General features: G+C 44.3%; 1 protein-coding gene across 4 annotated transcripts in view; it reads right to left on the bottom strand.

Moving 5' to 3' along the window:
* SVOPL (SVOP like) overlaps positions 1–15,307 on the bottom strand; it is a 29,496-nt gene extending 14,189 nt beyond the window's left edge. Inside the window, exons 1-10 of one of the 4 annotated variants that reach the window (XM_083574206.1) lie at positions 15,026–15,307; positions 13,102–13,231; positions 11,734–11,825; positions 9,586–9,684; positions 7,675–7,746; positions 6,577–6,701; positions 5,269–5,332; positions 4,460–4,585; positions 3,879–4,007; positions 1,813–1,886 (exon numbers count right to left, since the gene is read on the bottom strand). In XM_083574206.1, coding sequence (XP_083430332.1) covers positions 1,813–1,886; positions 3,879–4,007; positions 4,460–4,585; positions 5,269–5,332; positions 6,577–6,701; positions 7,675–7,746; positions 9,586–9,684; positions 11,734–11,825; positions 13,102–13,180 — 860 coding nt within the window. In that variant the 5' untranslated portion in view covers positions 13,181–13,231; positions 15,026–15,307. Of the gene's footprint in view, positions 1–1,812; positions 1,887–3,878; positions 4,008–4,459; positions 4,586–5,268; positions 5,333–6,576; positions 6,702–7,674; positions 7,747–9,585; positions 9,685–10,221; positions 10,257–11,733; positions 11,826–13,101; positions 13,232–15,025 lie in introns of those variants that run through there. The other 3 variants (XM_083574205.1, XM_083574207.1, XM_083574208.1) reach the window with 3 other exon arrangements.
* Positions 15,308–18,155: the final 2,848 nt, after the last annotated feature.

Here is an 18,155-nt window from a genome sequence, read left to right as displayed (position 1 = left end):
AAGAAATCAAGATAACATTTATTTATTTTTAGAAAGGAATAAAAATGGTTTATTGAGTATTTGCAAACCAATTGTAAACGGATTAAGACATTGGCAGGATTAATGAAAAAACCTGCAGTTTCAAAAGGAGGGGAAAGCAACATCCAAACACCCAGAAACATGTTGCCCTTCCCTGCTCCTTGCTTGCACAAGGCTTTGAATGTGCTAGCGGCCTGAAGGCAGTGATGGGCTGGATGAGACAGACATACTCTGGGTGGCTGGTTCTCCAGCCCAGGAATCAGGAGGGCAACCTGTTGCACTCCCCTAGAGAAACCTATGGCCTAAAGGAACAGATATGTAGCCTGAGAATGCTCCTCAGGTAAAATCTGTCAGTAGAGGACCAAGTGTTTTGGGTGTCAGGAAGTGCTTACATCCATCTCCAGCCGGTTTAGCTGGCTATGGCCATTCCTGGACAGCCTCGTGTCATGTTCTGGTGACGTCCCACTTGAAGCACTGCCATATACTCTGTGTGGGCCTGCCCGCAAACATAATCTGGAAGCTACAGATGGTGCAAAATACAGCTGCTGAGTGGGGCAGCAGGTTGGGACCATGCGCTACCAATCTTAAAAACATTGCTCTGACTATTCATGAGCTACCAGGTGCAATTCAAGATGTACAAATGCTTTGGGGCCAAAGCCCTTTGAAAATTGCCTCCCCCAATATCAACTAGCTCTGGCCTTAAGATCCATGTGGGGAGGGGGAGTCTTGCTGGTGGTTCTGCTGATGGGTGTGGTCCAGGGGACAGGGCCCACAGCAGGGCCTTCTCTGTGGCAGCTCCCCATTTATTACAATTCTATGGTTCTATGAAATTCCCTCCTGCGTAAAGGTGAAATGTTACATGCAATGTCTGTGTATGTGAATCTATCTATGCATGGACATATAACTCTCTTACAGGTTTACACTTCTACATGAAGACTGTATAACACATCAGCGCTAATGTCTTGATCATTAGACATTGAATAGTCTATTAGAGCAGAATTTTGAACATATGGCCAGATTGGCAAAAGTTCTGTTCACATGCCAGCATGTACTGGCGATTCTACCAAGACTAAGTCCCTCTTCTAGTTCCCTCCACCCTGAACCCATGAGCCACGTTTTAAACAGATGAGCAAAAAACCCCAACTTGAGCAATGAAGGGACTGGGAGTCCGATGACAGGTTGCAACACTGCAAGAGAAAGCAAGCTCATTATGCCCCAAATGCATGGACAGGTTTGCTGTGTACGTACCACTATGTCTCGCAGCTATAACAATGCGTTTAGCAGAATTCAGAGTGTGTGGGCATGTGGGCATGTTTAAACAGCTAAATGACATGTCCAACAGAGTAAGATCATGGACTGAATTTCTGGCAAGCAGCGGTTGCACTGTAATTCTATACAATAGCACCACTTCAATGGATCTAGCCATTTACAAGTGCTTCTCATACAGTCTTATAATCTGTTTTGTATTCATCTTTTATCCACATTTACTTTCCCAAATTATAAAAGAGAGAGGGAGCAATAGATTTTAAGCGGAATGTCATTAGCTGCAGTTCTGGTCCCTCTGCCTGCAGCACAGAGGCAGCTGGCAGAATATAGTCCTTTTCATGAAATGGGGGAAAAGGGGGAATTGTGAGTTCAATTACCATAACCAATTTTCTCCCATTCTGACTGACTAGTTTCTGAATAATAGCTTTGATCCTTAGGATGCATCTGAGCCTACTCCCTTGACCGATTCCATCGATTTCAATTTGCTTATGCATTGTCATCTGAAAGAAGCAAATCAAACACATTTACCATATAATCCATATTTGCAAAGTTGTCCGTAAGTACTTGGGATCCATTAGGTCTTTGAACCTACCCCTTCTTTCCTGAAAAGAATGGAAAAGGAACAGCATGAAACACATTGGGAATGTGTGGCTGAAGCCCTGAAGTCTGCAATTCTGAAGCCCCAAGCTTGGAGGCAGTTTCAGGAGTAGAGTCCATGTCATCTAGCAAAGTGGAAAGGTTCGTGGAGGATGGATCTGTTAACAGCAATTAGCCATGACAACAAAATATACAGAGGTAGCATACTTTTGTATACCAGGTGCTGGAGACAAATGGCAGGGTGTCAGGGAATGGCAGGGCTGTGAAGAGTTTGTGGTGGAGGCAGGAGACCCAGGCAAGGGGACCAGTGATTTATGGGATGTGCAAGGCAGGAGCCAGAGGAGAAGGGAGAGTCAGGGCAGTTCGAGTAAGGCACACAGGACATGATGGAGGAAGAAGGGATGGTTCAGGAGAGAGACAGGTCCCACCATCTCCTAGAACTAGAAGGGGCTTGAAAAGGGAAGAACAGCAATGACTCTCAGAGGAGAGCATGTAAGCCAGAAGAGGGGAAGGGCCCTACTGTTGCTGCAACTGCTCCGTAGGGCTCAGACCTGTGGGCCGCTGCCTAAAGGCTAGAAGTAGTAGTAGAAGAAGGGTTTGGATTTGGTATCCCGCTTTCTCACTACCCGAAGGAGTAAAGTGGCTAACAATCTCTTTTTCCCTTCCTCCCTCACAACAAACGCTCTGTGAGGTGAGTGGGGCTGAGAGACTTCAGAGAAGTGTGACTAGCCCAAGGTCACCCAGCAGCTGCATGTGGAGGAGCGGGGAAGCGAACCCGGTTCACCAGATTACGAGTCCACCACTCTTAACCACTACACCACACTGGCTCTGTAGAAGCGTATGCGTGTTTGTGGAGCACCAGGGAAGCTGCTGTGTTTCTCTTGTGCTTCTTCCTCAACTGGGACTGGCCCTGATACAGGGGAAGGACATCATCTCTGTGTCCTGTCTGTGAGCACCCGGAATAAAGCTAAACAAAACTAAGAACCAATGAAATTGCCCTAAATCAGCGGTAGGAACCTTTCCCGCCCCTCCCAAAGAATGCCACCGATTTAAGTGAGAAGTCCATTGTGTGCTGCAGCCAATGGTTAGTGGCAAGCCAGGCTAGAGCCAAAAGTGTGCGAAGCCAGAACCAAAGGCCACGAGTTTGCAGGATTCTCTCCCCCCCCCCGCCTTCCCATTTCCCTTTCCCATACGCTTGGATACGCCATCTCTGTGGGCCACATGAAATTATGGTGTGGCCAGCATGCAGCTTGTGGGTCAATTTCCCCAATCTATTTTCAAAAACAAAAACAGACCACATCTTTCAGTGGGTGGACAATGAGGACTAGCACGGTCCAGTCACACATTTAGCATAGCCTTCACTCCAGATGCTTTGAACTACAACTCACAGCAGCTCTGCCCACTCTGGTTGGGGCTGATGGGAGTTGTAGCCCAGAGTCTGGAGGGCATCAGGTTGCCAAAAGCTGGCTTAGAGGATATGTGAAGCTGCTGACATTCCATGTTTTTCCTTCCCTCACCCTCTTCCTTGTAAACATATAGATTGCTTCTGTGTGTCCACATTTGGAACAGGAGCTGGCATGCATTGCTGGTTTTTCCACCCTCAGATAGCCATATCCGATACTGCAAAGTAGGTTAACTGTGTTAAGGAGGAGGAGTTTGGATTTGATATCCTGCCTTTCACTCCCTTTAAGGAGTCTCAAAGTGGCTAACATTCTCCTTTCCCTTCCTCCCCCACAACAAACACTCTGTGAGGTGAGTGGGGCTGAGAGACTTCAAAGAAGTCTGACTAGCCCAAGGTCACCCAGCAACTGCATGTGGAGGAGTGGGGAAGCGAACCCGGTTCCCCAGATTACGAGTCTACCACTCTTAACCACTACACCACACTGGCTCTCCTATACAAAGGAAGGAAGGAGGACGTAAAAGGGTTGAGGACTGAGAGGAGCTCCTTGTTTTTGTCATCTGATCAGTCTGTACAATGTCAGTATTCTGAATCTTACATCAATGGGTTCTACCAACTTTCCTTCAGGCATAACAGATCGGTTCATCTTAGCAATCCACTGCAGCGTTGCAAGAGCAGCTTTGTCATTCCCGCAAGACACATTATAGCGAGCAGACTCGGGGATAAACTGCAAAGGCAAACAGGTTAGAAAAGTTAAGTGGCAGAGCTTCTAGCATCACCTGGCATGTTACTGCCTTCTTGCCAAGTTCTTACTAACATAAAGAGCAGATTTTACTCAGCATCTCTTGCAAGCTTATAGAACTCACAGCAACATTAATACAAAGACACTGTGTTGGTCAATTCACACCACACTTTTTCCGTCCACGTGAGCGGCAGGTGCACATGGGGACGAGGGTGGACCACACTCAATTAGTCAGAAGACGTCCTGGGAAATGTGCTGCTATGATCATGGAAATTGCCGCTATCTATATCCACAATTGCCAGACCACATAGGTTTGTCTGACTGGACACGGCCAAAGACTGATCAGATCAGCAAGCATGTTCAGGCATTTTACATGACTTAGCCCACAGCAGAATGTAACTGTGTATACTAGTAACTTGGTTGTAAGTCTTCCAAACCTTAAATGCTAGGAGGAGAACAATGCCCGGCAGAGAGGCAATTCGTATTAGCCACCGCCACCCAATGGTTGGGTTAACCACTGACGCCAGTCCAATAATTAATAAGGAGCCTGCCAACCAAAACACCTGTCAAATGGGGGGAAAACAGAGGTTAAAACACAAGGTGATGGGATTTTCTTCTCATTATTTGTTTTAGCAGCCGTTCCTCTCCACACAGTCACATCAGCATTCATGATTTCCTTCAAGCTGCTGTTGCCACATAAAATATTATTAAGCAAAGAGATTTAGTTATGCGCTCTGGCTTCCGACTGGGAAACTGTCAATACGGATTTTGATAAAGTAAGCAATGTACTCATCAACTTGGCCCTGGAAGGTTGAATGTCAGCTGCCAGACTTTCTCAGAATGTGATATATGGAGCATCCAATTTATTGGAGAATAAATTTATTCCCTGGATAAAGGTGCACACATTTCATGATGCAAAGGGTAGCAACACAGATAGACGATGGAGATATTTCACAGACAGAAGTAGGAAATTGTGCAATTCTGGGGCATTTGGAAGCCTTATAGAAAACACAGAAAATCCTGAGGTGTTTTTTTTCATATTGAGTCTTTCAAATTTGAGCTGGTGCGTATGTTCAGAAACCGGCCTCATGTGACACACCTGAAGACAACCATAGATGCAAATATACCTGCATCTAGGCTATATCTAGGCTCAACCAGACAGCACAGCTATAAGCCAGACTGAGCCAAAACAAACTTGCAGCAATTTCCACATTTTGTTTTTCAGTGAGCGTAACTTCTAGCTTACCTGCGATAACGGTAACATATAGCCTCGGTATTTTGTTGGCAGAAATTCTGTTTTTATTATAAGCCTAAAGAAGAAGAAGAAGAAGAAGAAAGCAAAAAAAAAAAGTTATAGAGAGGCAAAGAAATATATAAGCCATATACAAGTTTATTTGCATAGTTCCAGCTGGCCCAAGTTGTGATTCTGTGACTGGCAGTGCTTGTTCCTGCATTCTGCTCACTTGGTACGCAATCGCTAGATATGTATAGGAAGATAGCCAGCATCACTCCAGGCGTTCTTGGGCAGCTGACTTGGCCTGCTGCTGATGTCTGCTCCCTGGACCCTCACCCACTTAAAAAAAAATAATTGACCCAGCACTCCGAGCAGTGCCTGGTAGCTCAACCTAGCCCTCCTTTCAATTTACCCCCAGCCTAATATCTTACTGCATCTACAGTGCCCCTATCAGTCTGGGGCGTTGTGCAAATTTAAAGATGGCTAGACCTACTCAAGCCCTGTCGTTAGAGCTTCCAGTATAGCCAGAAAGTCCATCACGGCCAGGAATGGACCTCAGGGTCTCAAATTTCAGTGGCACCCTGTGCAACGCCAAAATTTGGTGCCCCCACCTCTTGCATTCCATTCGACATCATAGCTGCAGCATCCCTGATGCCCTGCACCCAATGTAACCAAACCAGAGGTGCTCCCCTAAATCCATCTCTGTTACAGTACACCAGAGGACACTTTGCCCAGGGCAAACCTGTATATGAATTACCGAATGCACCAAAAATTCACAGAGAGATGATATGGGGGAAGAGCCATAGCTCAGTGGTAGAGATCTGCCTTGCATGCAGAAGGTTCCCCATTCTATCCCACGCATCTCTGAAACCCTGGAGAGCTGCTGCCAGTCAGTGTAGGCAATACTAACCCTAACCCTATCACTTGTCCTGTGTCCAGAAGGCATGGGTCTGCATGGTTTTCCCTTTGCCCCGCTCCTTTCCCAAGAAAAACCCGCTCTTTAGTTTAAATCGGAACAAATGGCAATCCACAGAAAACCCAATTGCCATTGCTCCGATTGAGCACTAAAGAGCAGTTTTCCCTGGGAGAAAGCAGCAGGATGAGAGGAAGTGTGGATAAGCCCTCAGTACAAGGTAGCTTGTGCCTCACTGCAACCTGAGTTTCCCAGAGCAGCTGCAGAACCAGAAGCACCTCCCTAACCACAAAACTGAATGATCAGCAAGTGCGTATTGATATGGATTATCTGTCTTCCTGATGTGGCGTTCTCAGCTGTCATCTGCTGATGCTCCTACTCCCATGCTGTTTGCAACACAACATTACCCTTGAGCATGGCCAGAGACTCCGCATCCCACCATGGTCCGGAGGAAGACGAACCAGATGTATGAAGGGGAAAACGATGTCAGCAAGGAGAAATAGGCTCCCCAAATGAAAGAGATGAACAAAATCTGAAAGGGCAGACAGAGAAAGGAGGTCAGCTGACACCCAAGCAAAACTCCACACTGGCTGCTGAGACAGTATTGAACTGTGTTGATTTAATGTTGCCTAGGGCCACCCATCCATTGTTCAACATTTCCAGTTCTACAATACCCATGGGGCTATTTAGAAAACATCGGAAGGCAGCCCTGTGTAGGGAAGTTTTTTTTAAAACGTTTAAGGTTTTATTATGTTCCAATATATATACTGGAAGCCGTCCAGAGTGGCTGGTGCAACCCAGTCAGATGAGCTCAGTACAAATAATAAAATTATTAATTATTATTATTATTGGTGTGTGTGGAAAGAACTGATCATACTTGCAGCAAATTATGTGGGTGCTGTATTTCCTTATACTATTCCCTCACTACGAGAAGTGAGGTTACAGGGAACCAGGCAGAGGGCCTTCTCGGTGGTGGCGCCCACCCTGTGGAACACCCTCCCATCAGATGTCAAGAAAATAAACAGCTATCTGACTTTTAGAAGACATCTGAAGGCAGCCCTGTTTAGAGAAGTTTTTAATGTTTGATGTTTTATCGTGTTTTTAATATTCTGTTGGGAGCCCCCCAGAGTGGCTGGGGAGGCCTAGCCAGATGGGTGGGGTGTAAGTAATACATTTACTACTACTACTATTACTACTACTACTACTACTACTACTACTACTACTATTACATCACATGTTTTGGCTGCAGAAGGCTCCAAGTGCAATCCCTGGGATCCCCAGTTATAGTGATCCTAGACAGCATAGCATGAAAAAAATCTTGGTCTGATATGGTGTAAAAAAGGATTGCAAAATAAATAACTTACTTCCTATGTTGGTTGGGAGAAACGTATCCTGCTACATCCCTACATGTCAGGCTGGTGTTAAAAACACAGAAGCAATAAAAGGTAGTGGCAACTTTGCCTAGCTTTAAATTGGAGACCCAACCAAGACAGAGCATCACTTACTTTCCAGCGGCCGTATCGATCAGCTAGAACTCCAAAGATGACACTGGATATCATATAGCCAAAAAACACCATCTGAAGAGATTGGAAATAAATGAATTTTGTTAAATTATTGGGCATTCAGACAAACGGGAGAGTGCCATCTAGGATGGGTTTTCTGTCTCAAGCATATTGTTAGAAATCTTAACTCTGAACTTATACAGTTGTACCTTGGATCCTGAACGCCCTGGAACTCGGACGTTTTGGCTCCCAAATGCCGCAAACCCAGAAATGAGTGTTCTGGTTTGCGAACGTTCTTTTGGAACCCGAATGTCCACGAGGCTTCCATGGCTTCCGATTGGCTGCAGGAGCTTCCTGCAGCCGATCAGAAGCTGTGATTTGGTTTTCGAATGTTTTGGAAGTTGAATGGACTTCCAGAACGGATTCCGTTCGACTTCCAAGGTACGACTGTATTTGCAAGTACTTCAGTGTTATGACTGCTGGTTTTTAATGCTGTTCCTGTTCTTCTTTTCTTTAATGCTGCATCTTTACTTTAACACTCTCTATCCACCCAGCATCTGCCATCTAACCAGCTTGTTCTTTTTTGCATGTCTTGAGTTCATCTTAGATCCCCTTTCAGCGCCAGTTTTGCAACCCTCATCTATTTCTAAGAACCCCCTGAATATTGCCTCCAACCAACCAAATCACCCCCTTCTCTTTCTTCCAGAACTCCTCTCAGCTTCAAATTCATCTGTCTTAATTGTAAATGTATCAATTCAGCCTTTGCCTGTAATTTACTAACATCACGTCTGCGTAGGTGTTGTTCAATAGCAATCTCTCAACCAGTTATTGCATCCTAATCAATCACTTCCTTAATTTTCTCCCTGCTTCCTCTTGTGTCTGAACCTCTTTCTGAGCCTCTTGAACTTTTTATCATCGCTTTTAATTGCTTCTGATACTTCATTAATTTTTCCATTAATCTTGAATCTCTTTCATGAAATAGCTCCTTAATGCTCTCCTCTCCTTGCTTAGATTTCTCAGCTTCTCTAGCTTATTTTCTCTTAAAATTCTTTTCCCTCTCTCCAGTCTTCATAGTTTTTCATTCATTGGAGAAAATGTCATTTATATCCTCCATTGCCACCTGTATATTCTCATACTCTCCTCTATCCAACTTTTAATCTTTTTTCTGTCGCATTGTAAGAAAGTCAGATTTCCCCTTTGTATTCAAATCCATATAATTAAACTTCCCAGCAAATTCTTCCATATTCTACTAAACCATAATGCACATACTGAACACTCATTTAATCAGTTAATCAAATTTCCAATCACATAATCACTTAATCAATTTTCCAATTAGTATATGTAAATTGTCCAGTGTATTGCATAACCAAAAGAATTAATTGTGACTACAATTCCTTTTGTAAAACGTTATCGTGAAGGTTTATTAGCATTTTGGCGCTATTTTCTCCTAATACAAACATTTCTGCAAACAATTTTCCCTAATACAATGCACTCTGTATTAGGGAAAAACTGTGTGCAAAATGTTCTGTAGTAGGGAAAATTGTTTGCAGAAATGTTACACACACACACCATAACTATTATATGCATTTTTCTACACATTACTTGCTTGGAGAATTAAATTGCAATATTTGGAGAAGTGCAAAGGATGACTGCATTTCAGTTTGCATATTGCTTCAGGAACTGTGAACTGAAATATTTTTTTCTCTCCCTCCCTAGAGCATAATGTGAGAATTGGACCAGAAAGGATGTTATTATTGACATATCAAAATACACAGGGGCAGGGAAGAGACAACACAAACGTTCCTAGCTAGATGGTTAAAAATATGATGGCTGTTCAGTGGAGGGAAATGCTTTTTCTACAGCTTCTTTCCCCACCTTTATCAACCTAGAAGAAAAGTAAGAAACTCTACTCACTGTTGTCACTAAAGCCACTTGCCAGTTTCCAAGTTGCCACTCGCAGCGGATGACAGGACCCACCACAGCGATCAACATTATCTCCATGGCCTCAGCCACCTTTAGGGATAAGCACATGCAGTTACTGTATTTTTTCGTATATAAGACGCCCCCATGTATAAGAAGCCCCCTATTTGGGGGGACTCAAATTTAAGAATTTAAGAGATGGCTCAGAGTTGTTGAGCATTTTTTGGAGGGGGGTTGCCAAAAATCGCTCACCCGCACGCAGCGCAAAACCTGCCTCTCATCTGTCCCCTCACCGGCAGAAGCTGCCAATTGCCAGCCCAATTGTCGCAGTGTCAGCCAATCAGCACCAGACCTTGATGCAGCAACCAATAACACGCCCAAGAGCCGCTGATAGCCACAGAAGCAACCAATCAAGCGTCCACTATCCATTCATAAGATGACCCACACTTTTTAGCATAATTTTTACATAAAAAACCATAGTCTTATACACGGAAAAGTACGGTACATAGGCAAACCTTCCACCATTTCACAGACAATAAAAACAAGGACTTGCTTATCATCCCCCAAGTTCTCATACTGCCATGGGCCAAAAGTCAACTTCACTTGAAGGAGAAGGCAAAGTGACTCCACCTGCTACTGATCAGCCTTCTTGTTCCTGATGAGAACCAGCTGGCTCCAGCTTTCTTCAGCAGGGTTTCCGCCTTACTCAGTTGCTGGAAACAAGATTTGTCCTTCCTGACCAGACCTTGCTGCTTCTTGCTTCTCGTGACCTTGGACCCTCGGCTTTCTTGACCCCCGGATCATTTGACTATGTGAGCTGAGATCCTCCTGACCTTAGAACTGGACTGAATCTTGTATACGGACTCTGCCTTCAGGCAAGTAAACCCCTGAGACTCAGCTAGTTGGCTGGTTTCTCCCTCCACTGAGCTCTGCCCTGGCTGGCAGCACAGGACTGTGGCACACACTAAGATGCTCTGCCTGAGACCATCCCCTATCACAGCCTTCCCAAAGCTGGTGCTCTTCATTTCTTGTTGGACTCCAAATTTCATCAGTCTCAAGGAGCATGGCCAATGGTCAGGGATGATGGGAGTTGCAGTCCGACAACATCCAAGAGAAGGCAGCAGGTTGGAGAACACTGCAATTGTCACATGGCATGGAGGGCTATACTCGGCTTCTGTAGGTTGGGTTAATTGACTCTGCAACTGTTTGTTTTCCTGTAATTCAAAAGTTAGGGTTGTTTGTTCTTTTAGATATATGTTGATCAGATGAGATCTAGTGGGGTGGGGGGAAACAAATGATCTGTGCTGATCTAGCCACTGAAAAGAAACCTCAGTGTGTAAATTGTGGGGATTTGCAGTCAAAATCTAAAAATGCATGTTTGCTAAATAAGGATATGAAGGGGTTAAGACTCAGAGTTCCTGATTACTAGAGAAGGCACTGTGTGACGTCACTTCCCTTGAATTCTGGGGAAAAGGCAAAAGGGTTTAATCCTTTCTACTTCCCCTTGTCTCAAAACTCAGCCCCTTTCCCACCATGATTCTGAGGCAGATGGAAATCTCTCTGGTCCCCACTCAAGTAGAGACTCTATTTTTGAACTCAACTATGTATTTTATAATCTAGAAGTAGAATTTGTCTGCATTGTTTCTGTTTCTGTTACTGCTGGAATCCTCAGGCTGGATAATTTGCAATAAAGCTGCATAGCCTAGTCCCAAAGTTTCCACTTTAATGCCAGGCACAGGGCCTTCTCAGTAGCGGCACCCTCCCATGGAACATCCTCCCTTCAGATGTCAAGGAGATTAAGACCTGCACAACTTTTAGAAGACATACAAGGCAGCCCTGTATCTGGAAGTTAATGTTTCATTATATTTTTTTAATATGCTGTAAGCTGCCCAGAGTGGATGAGGCAAACCAGTCAGATGGGCAGGTTATAAATAAAATGATGGTGATGTTGTTGATGATGCAAGGGATGGCATTTTGAACTTGGCTAACTAATTGTATTAAGTTTAAATGTTCTGCTCACACACATGAGTAATGTTCTTAAAGGTAAGTGGTCAAAAACCACCTCTCAAATCCGTATGCTTTATAAAACTGTTCTTTCAAAATGTTACACATAGATGAATATTTTCAGAATCAGAAACTTACACCAGTGCTGCCCATGATCAAAAAGAGTGCAATGTGAAACCTCCCAAAGCCAATCGTTTCTACAGCGTCTTCCACCGTAAACGTTTTCTGCTCTAAAATGTTAAGAAAGAGAGGCAGTGTTAGTAGTAGTAGGCACTGTTGTGGAAGGCTTACGGAACACCCAAGCCAAGAGGGTAAACAAGAACTTTATTGTCTCTTTCCAGCAAGAACGGAACAGCAACAGGAAATTCCTGGCTCCACCCCTGTACAGCTGAGTCTAGTGCCACCTAGTGATTAATCTATATATGGACACTATCCACACAGAGTCTACAGCCTTACAAAAGAGAACTGGCTTGCTATCAAGCTGCTGTGTGAAACGATCAGGAAAGCTCGGGGAGTTTTCAAGAGCACAAAACGTTCTGCTAGCTTAAATGGAATTAGATCTTTTAGCTGCCAGAATCTTTGAAGATTAGGGAGGAGGAGAAATCAGCAGAATCGCCCTGGGGGCAGAAAATAGAGCTGAAATGAAATTGGAAAGGGGGAAGGATTCTGAGGCAAATTCTAACTCCATTTGCTTGCAAAATTTGAAATGTGTATTTCCCCACAACTGGTTCTCTCTCTCCACCCACCACCTCAGTTCTCAGTTATGGACACTTTTATGTAGGGATGCTTGAGCAATTTAGCCTTTGCAAATTGTTTGATGAAATGACCAGATTTGTACTTCTTGAATTAATATGCAAGCCAAGATTCAGCTGTCTACTGGATTTTGCTCCTTTCTCAAAGTTGCAATGCTGGTATTGATAACTTAAATATATCAAATTACATATTTACATATACAATTTGGGGGGATCTTTAATTATACATTTATTTATTTTTACAGAAATGGAACAAAAGTATGGGTTAAACATGGGGAAAATGGCCCAGAATAGAAAGAAACAGATCTACCAATTCCTATTTTTGAATTTAGTAATTTTAAGTACTGAATTTGGCCAGTTAGTTGATAACATTATTCCCTTGGTCTTATTTGTGCAAAATGTCATTTCAGATTTAGAATGAAGCATGGACAACTCCACACTACAGAGGCAAAAATAAACATAGGGGAACTCAGACCACCAGAGGAGTGACTGAAGCTACCAGTGGGCTTGAGAATCAGGCGTGATTTAGTCAACAACATCCTTCCTCAATGGTTCCTTCCAGATGTTTCGGACTACCACTTCCACCAACCCCAGCAGATCAACACACTTGGCACACCTCTTTGGGAAACAATAGAAGCACAACTCTAGAAGGTCCTCAGCTGCGGTTGTCTATCAGAACTTGGATGGAAGGTTAGTCAAAAACTCCAGGCCTATTATGGGTACAGAAAGAAAAGAATGCCCAGAACTAGATTACCTATCTTTGGCTCCTGTTTCTGAGTTCCCATTTCCTCCAGGGCAATGTCACCCGCTCCTTCTTTCTCCTTGTCATCCATCTTCAAATTATATTAGTATATTGAGGTTTTGGCTGGATAAAGTATTTACGGCTAAAAAGGAAGAAGAGGATGATGGTAAACCAACATTTCACGAACTGAATTTGTGGCATTAGTGCTTTAAATGTTCATAGACTGCTGATATTTATTGAATATTAAGTGCATTAAGGTCCCAAGATTCAGCCCAGGTTAGCTCATGAAGAGACGTATACTTAGATATAAGGCATATGTTGGGGTGAAAGGATGTCCCCCCCCCTCGGTCCTTGGCAGTTGGTGATATATTTTATGTCCCAGGTTAATCTCTTTAGGATACCGCAGGCATAGGGAAGTGTGGCAAGATTTGTGTCTTGGCAGTCACTAATCATATAACAAGTATCTGTATTATTAGTAGTAGTAGTATTTATTAAATTTGTGTATGTATCTGTATAAGCACACTTGACCTCTGAGCAGTGCGAGATTCTAGGCGTTTACCCATGGTTCGGTTTCCTCAGAATGTGCAACTGCGGAGACTGTGGTGTCATTAGGATATATGGTTTATTTACACATATATACATCCTGAGCCTACAGTAGAGGGGTGCACAGCATTAACACCCCAAAAGGGTCTTGCTTCCCCCATAGCCGCAGCTTTCGATCCCAGCAGAAATCAGGCATGGTTCTGATTCTCGGCTGCCCAGCCTGCAGCCTGCTTCTATCTTCTAGCTCACAAACATCAACTCCGTCTTTTGTCTTTTTAATAGGCAGTTGAGGGAGGGAGAAGGCCCGACCCATTTGCTTTCTGGCACAGAGCCACTTCTTTTTTTTAACCTTAGTGACCCAAACTTAGAGGGTCATGGCCAAGAAGCTGGTCTGGCTGTTCCAGCAATTGAATCCACTCTGGAATTAGAAGGGACTCGGCCATACTGCTTTCCATTTCACCAAACTCACAACAACAACAATCCTATTGCAAAGAGCAAAACCGCTTTCCACAGCTATTGCAGCTGTGCACGACACAAGGCAAGGGGGGCACAGTTTATTCATCCTTGCCTCTAGTGACAGGAATAAAAGAAATCTCCTCTTACCCTGGGTGCAGGGATGAGCAACTGTAGATCCTCGACCCCTTCAGACTGGTGCGAGGGGTGTTTTGGAACATGCCATTGATAAAATAATAGTACATTAGTGGTGCATGTATACTGGACAGTCCACACATAATTCTGCTTTATTAGTTGTTCTGTAATGCTTCTCCAGCATGGTCGCCATCTGGATTGGGTACTCTTTTGCAAAAAAACATCTAATGCATTAAGCACAGTTTAAAAATCCAAATGAAGTCATCATCTCCCCTCCCTCCTTCTGCCTTGGGCAAGAACAATAGCAAGTTTCTTATGATAACTCCATGCATGTTGGTATAATTTGAAAACCTTTCAGTAACTGAAGAGACAGAAAATTACAGCAGGAAAGTGGGAGTGCGGCAATGTTTAGCAGAGGTTTTATGATTAAGGATGCAATCCTGCACCCAGTTTCCTGGGAGTAGAGCTCATAGAGCTCAATGTGATTTAGTTCTGAGTAAATATGCACAGGATTGCTGACGGCCAATCAATGCTTAGTTTGTGACATTTTTAAAAAAGGAACAGAGGGAGATCTTCATGGTTCGCTCATCCTGTTTAATATTCTCCCAACAGCCTTGAGAGGTAGGCTGGGCAGACAGATAGCATGTCTGGCTCAAACTTCACAGCTGAGTGTTGCTTTGAATCTCTCCAACACGCTAACCAGTCTGCCACACGAGTTTATTAGTTAATACTAAGTCCTCATTTGTTAATTGAACAACTGTTCAAGCACCTGACTTGTTCTGCTTCCGCAGTAAAAGTTTCTTACCTTTCAGTTACCAAATGGAGAAGTTTTGTTCCCCTCTTCTTTTCAAATACACACCTTTTTGTGGGTTGATTGCGCTTGCTGCAGCTTTGTGGCGGCTTTCTTCGTAGCCTGAAGTACTCTGTGCTTTAAAATCTCTGCCTCTTGTCTTGTAGGAGATTTCAGGTTTAAGATTCTTCAGAGCAATTATTTCCTTGCCTTTTTTGAGAGAGCAAGCGAGCAAGCAGGTGGCTATTACACCTGCAGTATCTGAACGAGGGTATAATCATAGGCTATGTTTATCAATTCAAGGAAACACACTTCACCAGCCACCCCACCCCCCAATCATCATCACCACCTCTTGAAAAGGGCAGTGCTCACTATTGTTGACCGAAGGAAACCAGAGAAGGGACTACAGTACAATTGCAAAAGTACAAACTCCTTAGCCATCCGAATTTCCTGTTCGTGCAGCTGCTCTGGGCAGCCTGCTAAAGAAAACTGGTGGGTTAGTCCTGGTGAACTGTCGAGAAGGCCAAGCCAGCCTTAGCCTAGGGCAGCAATGGGCAACTTGTAGTCATCCATTTCTTATTGGTCCCCAGTTACCATCAGCCCCGGTCGGCCTGGTGAATAGTCAAGGATGATGGGAGCTGTAGTCATAGAATTGTAGAGATGGAAGGGAGCATGAGGGTCATGTGCAATGCAGGAATCTTTTGCCCAATGTGGGGCTTGAACCCATGACCTGAGATTAAAAGTCTTATGCTGTACCCACTGAGCTACCCCAGCTTGACCAATGCAGCAATAAACTGAAGAGCCACAGGTTTGCTGTCCCTGCCCTATGGCAGACTGTCAGCTGGTAAGGGCAGTGATTTTTGCTGCAGTGAAATGTTTCCCCATGTGTGCAAGCTAGTGAGGTGGGAAGTGTGGCAATTTCAATATGTGCCCCTAGACTTTGTTGCTTGCTTCTGTCCTATTTAATGTTGTACTCGGCCAGGATTTTGATGAATCCGCAACCATCACTTGAGAACATGCTCACCTTTAATGGTGCCTTGCAGACACTGTGGGACTCCAACTCCCATCAGCCCCAGACACCATGAGATGACGGTCATTGTCAACAGCATGTGAATGACACCAGGATGGGAAAAGCTACTCCATGTTGTAGGACTTCCATGCATTTGAAATGTTAGGGTTTTGGGGAGATTAAACAAACTTTGTAGCAGGCCCTGGTCTTCACACACATATTCAATTCCATCCAGCTTTCCCCCAACTTAAAGTCCAATCCTTTGGAAAGAAACCATTGCAACAAAACCTTGCAATGCCAATAAAAAGGGGGGAAAGGGGGGGATGTGCTGTCTGGTAGCATTGTTGGTAGTGTTGTTGTTGTTGTTTAGTCGTTTAGTCATGTCCGACTCTTCGTGACCCCATGGACCAGAGCATGCCAGGCACTTCTGTCTTCCACTGTCTCCCGCAGTTTGGTCAGACTCATGTTTGTAGCTTCGAGAACACTGTCCAACCATCTCGTCCTCTGTCGTCCCCTTCTCCTTGTGCCCTCCATCTTTCCCAAGATCAGGGTCTTTTCCAAGGAGTCTTCTCTTCTCATGAGGTGGCCAAAGTATTGGAGCCTCAGCTTCAGGATCTGTCCTTCCAGTGAGCACTCAGGGCTAATTTCCTTAAGAATGGATGCGTTTGATCTTCTTGCAGTCCATGGGACTCTCAAGAGTCTCCTCCAGCACCATAATTCAAAAGCATCAATTCTTCGGCGATCAGCCTTCTTTATGGTCCAGCTCTCACTTCCATACATCACTACTGGGAAAACCATGGCTTTAACCATACGGACCTTTGTTGGCAAGGTGATGTCTCTGCTTTTTAAGATGCTGTCTAGGTTTGCCATCGCCTTTCTCCCAAGGAGCAGGCGTCTTTTAATTTCGTGACTGCTGTCACCATCTGCAGTGATCATGGAGCCCAAGAAAGTAAAATCTCTCACTGCCTCCATTTCTTCCCCTTCTATTTGCCAGGAGGTGATGGGCCCAGTGGCCATGATCTTCGTTTTTTTGATGTTGAGCTTCAGACCATATTTTGCGCTCTCCTCTTTCACCCTCATTAAAAGGTTCTTTAATTCCTCCTCACTTTCTGCCATCAAGGTTGTGTCATCTGCATATCTGAGGTTGTTGATATTTCTTCCGGCAATCTTAATTCCAGCTTGGGATTCATCCAGCCCAGCCTTTCGCATGACGAATTCTGCATATAAGTTAAATAAGCAGGGAGACAATATACAGCCTTGCCGTACTCCTTTCCCAATTTTGAACCAATCAGTTGTTCCATATCCAGTTCTAACTGTAGCTTCTTGTCCCACATAGTGATTTCTCAGGAGACAGATGAGGTGATCAGGCACTCCCATTTCTTTAAGAACTTGCCACAGTTTGCTGTGGTCGACACAGTCAAAGGCTTTTGCATAGTCAATGAAGCAGAAGTAGATGTCTTTCTGGAACTCTCTAGCTTTCTCCATAATCCAGCGCATGTTTGCAATTTGGTCTCTGGTTCCTCTGCCCCTTCGAAATCCAGCTTGCACTTCTGGGAGTTCTTGGTCCACATACTGCTTGAGCCTACCTTGTAGAATTTTAAGCATAACCTTGCTAGCGTGTGAAATGAGTGCAATTGTGCGGTAGTTGGAGCATTCTTTGGCACTGCCCTTCTTTGGGATTGGGATGTAGACTGATCTTCTCCAATCCTCTGGCCACTGCTGAGTTTTCCAAACTTGCTGGCATATTGAGTGTAGCACCTTAGCAGCAGCATCTTTTAAAAATTTAAGTAGTTCAGCTGGAATACCATCACTTCCACTGGCCTTGTTATTTGCAGTGCTTTCTAAGGCCCATTTGACTTCACTCTCCAGGATGTCTGGCTCAAGGTCAGCAACTACACTACCTGGGGTGTACGAGCCATCCATATCTTTCTGGTATAATTCCTTTGTGTATTCTTGCCACCTATTCTTGATGTCTTCTGCTTCTGTTAGGTCCTTACCACTTTTGTCCTTTATAATGGTAATTGAGAGTAGCTGCGTCTAAAGTCTTGGGCTGTGTACACATTAGGTAAAGGTAAAGGACCCCTGACAGTTAAGTCCAGTCGCACTCATCTCGCTTTACTGGCCAAAGGAGCCTGT

The sequence above is a fragment of the Podarcis filfolensis genome (genome assembly GCF_964270895.1).
Source record: "Podarcis filfolensis genome assembly, chromosome: 10".
NCBI classification, from domain to species: domain Eukaryota; kingdom Metazoa; phylum Chordata; class Lepidosauria; order Squamata; family Lacertidae; genus Podarcis; species Podarcis filfolensis.
The sequence above is the reverse complement of the archived record's forward strand: the minus strand, read 5'-3'. Positions and strand labels throughout refer to the sequence as shown.